We start from the raw sequence: 11,371 nt of genomic DNA on the forward strand, positions 1-11,371 counted from the left end.
ACATGTTGAAAAACTCTTTCACGCTGAAGATCTGTAGAGGTAAGCAACAATGGAAGCATTTGATTCGATGACATACAAGCAGAGATGGAAAGTAAACTGCCTGCTGGTTTAGAAGAATACTTCTTCAGATTCTGCTAATTTGAGCATTTAAGTCAGGCAAGATATAATACAAAGTCAAAAAAACTTTCTCATGCTCAAGATCTGCAAATGTAAGGAACAATGAAAGCATTCAATTCGATGACATACAAGCAGAGATGGCAACTAAACTGCCTGCTGCCTGCTGGTTTAGTAAAATACTTGTTCAGATTCTGTGAATTTGGACATTGAAGTGAGAAAGAAGTTTAGCTTTTCATCCCTGAGAAATAAAGACATGAAAATCGAAATATGGACTGCCATGATGTATCCGCCACTGTGTATACCTAGAGTACTCGTTGACACATTCAGAATTCAAACATGAGAAATTAAAGCATATACATTACCGTGACCAAGTACATTACCAGACTCTTAATTATGAACAACACTAATACATGATACGTTGGAAGCATTCACAATTCAACACAAGACACGTGCCTCCATTTGTTTTGCCGAGAATCTGAGATGTCAAGATGTTAACATGTTAGCATAAAATACTGCAGAACTTGTGAGTTAAAATTTCTAAAGCTCATCTTTTACTGGTGAGTTGAAAGACTCGAAACAGTGTTCATCCCAGTAGAATGGAAACTTCAATCTGGCTGCAGTATGAGGCATCGACCAGTCTTCATACATAAACCTATCACATAAAAAAAAAAAAAAAAAAAAAAAAAAAAAAAAATTAAAAAAAAAAAAAAATCCAATTATGGCATCCTCAAGATCTATACAGCAGATACAAATCACATCTGATATTTATACATAAGAATGTATTGCAAATAGCAACGGTAAAACAAACTCGGTCTTTATGCATGAGAACGTATTGTAAATAGCAATGATACTATTCTAGATCCAGGGTCTATGATCTCTGGCTGCCATCGTGACACAACTAGGTTCCCTTCCTCATTGCTATTCATGATTCAACAATGAGATGGTCGAGTATTTTAAGGCATAAGACAATGAAATAACAGTCTATCATAGTTGATCAGCAACCAGAACTCTTTAAGACGTATCTAAATAAGAGATCCACAAGCAGATTGTTTCATGTCTAGCTTCGTCCATTAAGGTCACTTCTGAGCACTATAAATCTATACTGAGTCTAGTTAAAACATTAAAAGTTTGCTATGTATATAGAGGGAACTCCTCTTTGAACTTGCAGAATCTTTCAGAGTATCGCATGCAGTAGTTTATTTAGCAACCACATTTAGCCAATAACAGATACACTCATAAGACAGATTAGCCATATTGCACTGGAAATACATGTATATTCAAGATCGGTCATAAAGCAATGCATTTGGAAAATAATAATAAAAAATACAAGGTTATTTCTTTCCTTTTTAAAATCATCTCTCTTCCCATATGTTTTAATATAGTTCATATCTCAATTTCAGGGTTAGAATGTCAGGCATTAGAAAAATAGAAAGACTACTAGGGATAAGGGCATGCAAAATGTAAAAGATATGACGACTCCATGGTAATGTCCCAAAGAAGCCATCTTGATTTGCTAACCTGGCATATATCAGATACCCTGACTAGAAACTGAAGAAGGCATGGCAAACACAATCTCACAAGTACACCTGACACTGAAACTTACAAGTATATGTTTTGTATATGATGATCTTTAATTTCTTTCATAAGACGGATTGACAGAGCATGAAAAAGTTTGCAGACTTCAGTTTAAATTCCAAGCACACCTATCACCAGATGGCAAATAATGCATACGATGTGAAACAGAAATGAGAATGAGATTAAATAAGGAAATTCTTAAGAATACCCTTGAGTATAATTTTTTCATCAAAAGTGCCCTAGGTTTAGATTTATCCAAAAAAATTGCAACCGTCAACAGAGCTCCAATGTTTTAGATTTTAACATTATAGAGTCCAATGTTTTTTACGCAAATAATGCAGTTAGCAAAGCTCCTCTCTCCCTCCTCTCTCTGACCGTCAACAGAGCTTGAATTTTCAATCACGACTCACCCAAATGCTCATCAATATAAGTTATTATAAGCTCTGTAAATCATTATTCATTTGTCTTACATTTTCAATTAGTCACCAATTACCACCATATACTTATTCCTTTTCTCATAGGTAATTGCAAGTTTGATGTATGACACAAGGAAATATTGGTCTTAAAAGGAAGAAGTGGCATGTTTATTATAAAGATGTTTAGGGCTAGTAACAGAACCACTAAAGTATGCCCATAATAAAACTGTTTAATTTGAGAGGTATGGTAATGTTTCCCTTAATTGATGGTTATCAGTATCCTCCCTACCCCACTGATAATACATCATGCCATCTTCCTCGATCTCCCTCTCTGATTTGATTCCATTCCATTATAATACCAGACAATCCATAAAAGCAATGGTTACAATTAACATTTCCCTCTCTCATTGACTTAAATCCATTCTGTTTCCTCCAATCACACCAAATGCACCCAAAAAGTTTCAGCCTACTACGACAAGCCCAAGACAACGTACAACAAAACAAACAAATAGAGTGCTATTCATTTGACAGCTTAATTCAATATCAAAGTGATGATACTCATTGGCAAGTTGTTACTTTACCAGATTCACCAGATTATATTGGAATAATCGAAAGTATGAAAAAAAAATATGGTGAAATCAAGATATATTGGAATAATCAAATCCATGAGAAAACAACTACTGCCTTTGTCCTTTTTTATTTTTCCTGTATTCCTCTTTGGGGTGTTCCTTTGAGATGCCCCATTGTTCTCTCCCTCTCTCTTCTCATCAACGCCTCTTGCAACACCATGTGCATAATTTTGCCTCACTTCAAAAAAAAAAAGTAATCTTTGCTCTATGGAGTAAGCAAAAAGGGACATGAGTAAAATATCAAAAGGTAAACTTTCCAAAAATACTTTTTAAATTAATCCACATCAAAAGAAAGAAGCCCCATCAGCGTAGTCACTAAAAGTAATCATAATTGTCAAAGAGCCAACAAGGGAAGAAATTTTAAATATACATAATGTTCATAGTTCAGCGACTAGTTTGATTCTAAACAAGACCTTGTATTGATGAAATATAGCTAATAGTAGTGCAGAACTTTTTTAGCTACTCCGCTATTTTTTAAGAAACACAAATTAATGCAACTTTTCAGTATGCTAACATGCACTTCGAAAGTTTAAATGACTTCAGAGCATGCTCAAAAGTAAGAAAATTTGGGGAAACTATCTTGATTGACTGAGAGAAGAAAATTACACTTTGACTGGAGGACGTGATACAATAGCCAACAGTTGCAGATCCTCACTGCTGTCAGTGTTCGAGACCTGTACATCAAAACAAAAGTCAGAGGCGTCAACTGTTGTCCATTGTAATAATAGATGCAAAAATGGAAAAGCCTGCATACGCTTATTTACTGACGAGAATAAAAATGATAAGGCTATCTTAACAATCCCCTCTGCAACCCGAAAGCAATAGATAAGGCACGAACCAGCAGAGTTCTTATAGACAACTCAACAAAACTTCAAATGGTAAGACAGTACCTTAAAATGCAAACATATATGGTCACAATGTCAAACTAGTTAGAATAATGACACTTTACTTTTCTCTATCTTCACAAAAAATTACCAAGATCAAGGAAAATGCAATTACAAATTCTTCTAAAAGACAGCTTGACCAAACTACTCAGATCCTAGTTATAGCTTTCAGAAGACAGGCCCCTGGGAAGCTAAAAAATCAAAGTTTGAACAAGCTGAGGTAGGTTGTGATCAATGACAGGCCACTGGGAATTATTAAAGGGATGCTGGCTTGATCGTTTGAATAACACTAGGTCTGCAGAAGTAATATACTAATATAATAAGGTGTGTGCAAGGTGCAGTTTGAATTTCCACAAGGATGAGAATTGAGAACTAGGGCACATATAAACTCTATTTCTCAAGGACAAGATTACAAGGGTGCAGCTTAATAATATTTGGAAAATCAAACAGTTACCTGGCTTAAAAGTCACCAATAAGTAGTTCATTATTGGTTTCCCTTGTAATAAAGTGAGTGAGAAAAAAAGAAAGTGTTGCAGAGATGCAGTTGGAAGAATCCTTGAAACAAAAGAAGATGATTAAAGAGGATGAAAGAGTTGGGTTTAATACAAGATGGAAGAAAATTCAGCTTGACCAGGATCAAGAATATAAGTAGAGGGTGAAGCTGTGAAGGTGCCTAGAAGATGGATTGAAGTTGTATCCCTTTTTTAAAACAGTCACAATCATTTAGTGCTACACATGTTACCAAATTAGCTCAATACCACAATGATCCCTCAATTATTGTTATTATTATTTTTTTAAACATTGGTCCTGATTTCCATTCAAATCCACAGCATCCTTGCTCCTGTCAGTTACTTTCAAGCAAATTCTCTAATGTTATTTAATGCTTTGTAATACTATTTACTTATGCACTACGTAATTTAAACATGGTGGTACAAGTGTTGGGTATGGGTGCATATACAAGAGTCAAACAAGTTAGGACTTAATATCTTAGACACAAGACATTGTCCTTGATGAACACAGATGCGAGATCATGGCATTCATAACATATATTTCTAAATTTTAAAGACTACTCCCTCCATTTTTTATACTTGTTTTATTTCTTCATGCTAGGAGAAATTGGAAAAAGTAATAAAATATGGAGGTAGTGGGGTTGGTGGAAGAATAAAAAATTGTAAAAAAAACAAAAGTAGTTGAGAGAATTGGAGGAGAGAGCATATGAGTTAATAATATATAATTTATGTTGGATTCACTAGTTGAGAGAAATGATTAAATATTGTAAAAGCTTTCTAAACAAGGAAATGGAGCAAGTATTTAAAAACGGCCGGAAATGGAAAGTGGAGCAAGTATTTAAAAACGGAGGGAGTATTTATGTGAGTTTCTCATGTTAAAGGAGTGTTCACATATACATACAAACATAGCCAGACGTTTCACTTTAACTTGCATCAGTAGCATGCTAATTCTGATTAAAATAACTCCACCATCCCTCTATATAACTACATTTTGTGTTACATCTCTTGAGGTGTTCCCACTTCCCACACATCCATTTTAACATATGCATCTCCACTAAACTCATGTTCTTTACACTCTCCTTAAATTTCTAACTTCTGACCAAATACAACGATGTAATTGGCGTCCCATATAATTTTCCTTTGAAGCTCAATATCATGATACAATTGCGTTCAAATTGACTTGCTCTGCTCTGTAAAGCAACTCTGCTATGCTCTTTTTTTAGAGCTGCTCTGCTCTGCTATGTCTTGCTCTGCTGTGTCGTGCCTGCTAAAATCTAATCTGCTCTGCTGTGCCTTACTCTGCTAAAATCTGCTCTGTGTGGAGCCTAGCCCTCTGTGTGCACTGCTCAAAAGAAATCTACTCTGCTATCTGCTTTGTCTTGCTCAGGTGGCCCGGAAGCTCAAAAGAGCAGGGCCTACCATTAATATCACAAATCCACAACATCCTTGCTTCTCCCTTCCCAATATTAAATCAGCACTTCACAGTAAAACATTTTTTCTATATTAAGTACTACCTCTGTTTCCATTTGATCTTAACATTTACAATTTGCACAAATTTAAGAAAACTGGTGAGTGAGTGGGTGGGTACAAAAAAAAGGTGTTTAAAGTAAGAGAAAATAATGTAAAAAAGTAGATGGGTATAAGAAAAAGTTTGGATAAAATAAGAGAGTGAATGAAAAGGAGAAAATATTGTGGGGTAAGAGGGTAATATAGTGAAACTTGTTTATCAAGTATGAAATTGATTATTAGTCAATTAAAGATTCGTTGTTTTTGTATTGTTAATACTATTAAGCTTGTTATAATAAGTAGCTAGAGACCTACAACCACGGGTTGAAATTATATATTTAGGACACGAGATGTCACGCGAATAATGCTAAGATTATTTCCATTACTATAGAGTTATTAATCCTCCGTTCCTAATTGAATGTTTACATTTGCCATCATTACTATGACCATAAAAATATTTAGTTGCATATTAAAATAAAATTTAATAGTTGAATATTAATAAACCACTCATTAAAAACATGACTATGTTATTTTTTTTATATTGAGAATAATTTAGAAACTTTTTCATCTTATGAATAGTGCCAATATTCCAAATGGGAAGAACAAAAAGAAACCATCGAAGTATATTTTTTTAATAACTATTGTATGTGGGTATTCCTTGGGCTTGGGAAGATTATTTAGTTTCTATTCTACTAATTATATTCTGTTTAATAGTTCTATACTCTATTTAAATTATTGAACTATGTTTGGGAGTTGGGACAGATGGTGAATAAAATAAAGTGCCTTCTTGAGCCAGTTAATGTGCTATAGATGCCAATTTTGCAAGTGATTGTATTATGTATGAACAATTATTACTTAATTGTTTTGAATCTAAGTGAGTATATGTTGTCTTTCATGGGTAACACTGTGATGGCAAACCACAAAAGCGCCTTAGCTCACCAAACTTAACCTCTCAATGTTAGAAGAGAATACGTAACTTCCTTAGAAACTCATCAGAGGTCTAATACAAGACCCCCTAGGGATTTTTATCTCTTTAGTCTCTCTGGCATTCTGATAGTAGAATCTCAAATACACTTCCACTTGAAAAGATTTAACCCACAAAACAACCTAAATAAGACAGCATAAAAGAAATCTCCCAAACCTAAGAAATCAGCAAAAATGTATATTCAAGGCATCACCCACTTAAAAAACTTCATAGATCAAGAAAGGTTATTCTGCTTCCTCATACATTCTTTAGTCTTAATCATCAACAGCAAATAACATGGTGCAGGGACTCAAATGTTGATAAGTAACAAAGAGTTACCTAAGTAACCTAAAATTCTAACATCTGCTGGAAAAATATTACACTGTCTGTTGAAAGATTCATGCTCCAATTGTTAGGGGTGGGAATCATTACAAGCTATTCCTCAAGGTCTTTTTCAACTTCTATTTTTGGAAATGCCTTTATAATCGTTCATCGTGTACTTCACTAATCCGGTTTTGTTAATCTCTATTATAAGGGTCAACTAGCCCATCAAAGTTCAAATTTTTTATGCTTGCCAAGGCTTTGTAGAGTCTAAATCTTCGATTGTTGATAAAAGAATTCTTTACATAGCCAAATGGCAGTCACCAAACCTGATTGGTACATTAGTTCAATCAGTTTCAATCTCAATAATGTCAGCTTTAGACAGACAATCTAATGTGAATTCCATAGTATGCATACAGTAACCTTCTACCAACCAAGGAAGTAATTAATATTCCAGTTAACTAATATTGGTGACTCAACAAAAATCAGAATTATAGATTAATAAATACAAAATACATCAATACTTACAACATCTAGCAGAAATAATTTAGCTACCAACACCACATGGGCAGAAATCAGTTTACCTGGTGAACATCATTGACTGGGACATTGAAAGTACTGTTTGCAAAGATAGGAAAGGCTTTAGGTTGGCCAGGATATTTTCCATGTGAGTCTGAAGCAAGATAAAGTGTACCACTACCCTTCAGGACTACAAAAACTTCTTCGCACGAGTGTCTGTGAATTGGTGTCTGTGATCCAGGAGAGAAGGTTTGAAGCCACACCTCAATCTGCCATAATTAGACATAAGAAAAATTTAAGACGAGATTTAAGATCAAAACAATAACAATTTAAATAATGTGATCTCTTAAATTGTCTTAGCTATTATCATCTTTTGCTAATGTCTAAGTGGGTCTAACCATAATAATTCCCTTCAAAAAGCTTTGATTCATACCACCTAATATTAGGGGTGAGCAAAAATTCCGGGTACCCGGTTTTGGAACCGGAACTGGTTAGGACCCGGCGGGTCTAGACCCGGAAGCGGTCCCACTAGGACCAGATCCAGTTCCAAAAAATTGGACCCGGTTAAAACCAATTCCAGTTCCGGGTCCGAAAATTTTGGACCCGGTAGCCACTGGGTACCCGGTATTGGAATTTTTAAAGTAAGCTTAGTATACAACCCATGAGAAAATTAGGCCCATTTGTCTATTAGCCCACAAAACCCTAGTATCATACGTAGTGGAGTATCCTTTTTGTCAGCCTCCTTCAAACATTTCTCCAATTCCTGTTTCAATCTCTCTCTACCTTTTTTACTTTTTCTCAGCTTCATCATCCAAATTGATGGATCGTTCTCTTCAATCTCCTAGCTTTCTCTTTCCTCGTCCACTTGTTCATCATCCTCGACATGAATTATCCATTCTTCTAGTGTCCTCTTTTGTTTTGTGAATATTAAAGTAAAAAGTTATAAATTCTAATTGTATAATTGTCGATAAGTGAATTGTTTTAGAAGTTGTGTTTGTTAAACATATTTTTTATATATATTTTTGGATCTTTATTATGAATTACTAGACTTGAATTTTGCTTAGTGTTTAGATCTGGATTATTCTGATTTGTTAGAGTTGTTCTAAACTTGCCTAATTTTCTACTTACAATAAAATTTGGTATTAAAAAAATAGCAGTAGGGCAAGAACCGGGTACCCGGATTTGGAACTGGTACCTACCAGTTCCGGGACCAGTTCCTGAAATTTTAGACCCGGTATAACCGGTTCCAATTCCAGTTCCAGTTCCAAATTTCAGGAACTGGTTATAACCGGGTCCGGTTCCATAAAATCCAACCAGTACCCGGTTATGCTCACCCCTACCTAATATAGTAGAACATATATACTATACCATACTATCATTGTACCACCCCATAATTTGAGGCTTTCAAAATAATAAAAACAATGCTTAAAGCTCATGAAAAACAATCGTCAAACCTCAGGAGTGTTATTGCTACACGTATTTTCCTTACAAAAATAAATGTAAAGCAGATAACATTTTACAAACTAAACCCTTTTATTACCAAGCATAACCCTTTTTTAATGTATTACCTTAGGCTATCGTTATTTCTACTAGTTAGGAAGATTTATACTCCAATAGTACATCTTGGATCCACGCATGAGGATGATCCAAAATAATATGCCCCAGAGTTTACAAAAGATCTAATCATAATTAATACATTGATTGTCCTGTTTTTTAGTCTTTAGCTCATATTCAATTATAATATCTATTATCTACAAACTAGAATGCATGCAACATGGTTTTGTGATAAGCATCTTTTAAATCAGATCCCAAGGTGAATATTGTAAGCAACTTCACTATCAAACTGCACAATAAAATCATCCCAATTCTTCCCAGCTCCCACTTTCAGCCTTTTATGAATTGCCCAAACTTCTGATAAGACTCTTCAATTTTCTTGATAAGCAAGGATCCTTTCTTCCTCTTTGTTTCAGTAAATACCAACTTAATTGAACAATATTGTGGCTCTTCCATGTTGTAATAGAAAAAATAAGTGGGAGAGAAGGTATCATCTAGGGAAGTTGCTTGAATAATATGATAGGCAATTATATGTATATTTTTACGAATGCTAAAGCTTGTAACGAAAGAGGTACATATAAAATAAATAGGGTTACATTCAACTTATACAGGGGAGTGTGTTCGCACTTCGTAGTTAAGAATTTACAGATTTTGAAAGCTTCTAGCTACTATGAAAATGAGAGATGAGCAATGGTCGATTTATATAACCATGATACTTGCCTCTTTCAAGCCATGAATGAGAGACCCAGCAAGGGTAATGTGAGAAAGGCCTTCTCTACCATAATTATTTTGGGGAAGCTCACTTATATTCCTCACAAGTGGAAATCCTGCATCAACAGCAGACTACAATCAAAAATTCTGCACCGATATGCTAACCTGACTAGAAAAACAAAGCACTATGAGCTTCTCCATGTTAATTCGGTATCTCTTGCATCCATAAAAACCAATGACCTTGAATTGAAGATCTCATATTCCATCTTATTCCAACTCATATGTTCATGTCCAAACATTTGCACAGTTCCTTGTATATTGGTTTAAGATTCATCTTTATTAACAACTCCTACACTTGACCAAAGAAACAAATTATTTAAAGTGGGGGGTATTTGATTGTCATCATAGAAAATTAAAAATAAAACTTTGACTCATTCTACAGATAATGTTTAAAGTGGGAGTATTAGATTGTCATCATAGATTCATCTCTATTAACAACTCCTTCTATAGCTAATATTTCCTCATAATTGTTGTCTTTAGTTTATAAGCAAAACTCTAAACAAAAACTATGTTACTCGGACTCTTAATTTGACTTCAAGTAGTCGCTGCAAACATGGGTAGAGAACACTTAGACACTTCAAGTACTTGCCGTACCCACGTTCCCGAGTCCGACTAACATAGAGAAATATAACAAACAGGCCCTTTGTTGGCGGTTTTACTCTTTTGTTTCTTTCTTTCACTTTTTGCAATGTTATTTGCATTGTTCATATATCACAGTATTTTTTTGTAATTTTTCTGGATATAATTACAGTTTTGCATCAGTAATGTTAAATTTCATACCCGTTATAAAGGTTGGCTAAACAGAAAAGTTTAACTGTTAATCAACCCATCAACAATTCAAAATCAAAATTTCCTTAGTGTATCAGTAACTCTAACAAAAATCCTGGGTATAAACCAATTACAGGCAATTCAATTGTCCGAAAATCGAAACGATAAATTTATCATCACTCAATACATTATAAAAACAATATAATAACCCCTTTATTCATTAATTCATTTTCAAAGTATCAATGATGCATTGTAACATTGAGCATAAATTGCATATAACAAAGCAACCCCAGATATTAATATGAGATTTTAGCAGAGAATTAAAAGCTCACCATTAATGGAGCAATCTGAAGCTAAGAGGGTTGCTGCTAACAGAAGCCAACTGAGAAGCACAATAGGCAGTAGATAAGCTTTAAACTGATACATTTCTCTCTCGCAATTGGGGTTCTTCTCGAATTTCCCTTAAGTCCTCACAATGGCGATAAACCAAACATGATATTGAATGGAAGTTTCTCGGCTAATAAAACTAGGAGAAAATACAAGTTTATAATTTGTTTATCTAATTCCATTTTCGTAAATAAATTAACAAAAAATTCCAATCAGTATGGCATTTTCGTAAATAAGTCAACATTTGTGGGACCTGTATATTAATAAAAGTTGTTCATTTATTTACAAAAATGTCATGCTGACTTGAATGAATTCTTTGATATATATGTAACTCTTATAAAAGTCCATAGCACATTTACTGTAGCACCCAAAGTGCTCCTAGATGTACTGTTCATTAGGAACATGGAAATATCCACCCTGCCATTTGTCTCCCTTGCTTGAGCGCCTAAAT

The 11,371-nt window shown here is 34.4% G+C and overlaps 1 protein-coding gene across 1 annotated transcript; it reads right to left on the reverse strand.

Annotated features, from left to right (window-relative positions):
- Window positions 1-387: 387 nt before the first annotated feature.
- LOC145614340 (auxin-binding protein T85-like) lies at window positions 388-11,040 on the reverse strand. Its single transcript, XM_081669389.1, has 5 exons — window positions 10,866-11,040; window positions 9,715-9,821; window positions 7,506-7,709; window positions 3,344-3,411; window positions 388-769 (listed from the first exon to the last, which is right to left on the reverse strand). Exons 1-5 carry the CDS (start codon window positions 10,957-10,959, stop codon window positions 655-657), a joined length of 588 nt encoding a protein of 195 aa, XP_081525515.1. The 5' UTR covers window positions 10,960-11,040; the 3' UTR covers window positions 388-654.
- Between the last annotated feature and the right edge of the window lie 331 nt (window positions 11,041-11,371).

This window comes from Chenopodium album, chromosome 3 (genome assembly GCF_948465745.1).
Source record: "Chenopodium album chromosome 3, dcCheAlbu1.1, whole genome shotgun sequence".
NCBI lineage: Eukaryota > Viridiplantae > Streptophyta > Magnoliopsida > Caryophyllales > Amaranthaceae > Chenopodium > Chenopodium album.

Coding starts and splice junctions, on each gene's coding strand:
- LOC145614340 (XM_081669389.1), bottom strand. CDS start 10,959: ATGTATCAGTTTAAAGCTTATCTACTGCCTATTGTGCTTCTCAGTTGG. Junction 9,822..10,865: donor TTCAGATTGCTCCATTAATG/GTGAGCTTTTAA, acceptor CTGTTGATGCAG/GATTTCCACTTGTGAGGAAT. Junction 7,710..9,714: donor TCATTCATGGCTTGAAAGAG/GCAAGTATCATG, acceptor TAATTATGGCAG/ATTGAGGTGTGGCTTCAAAC.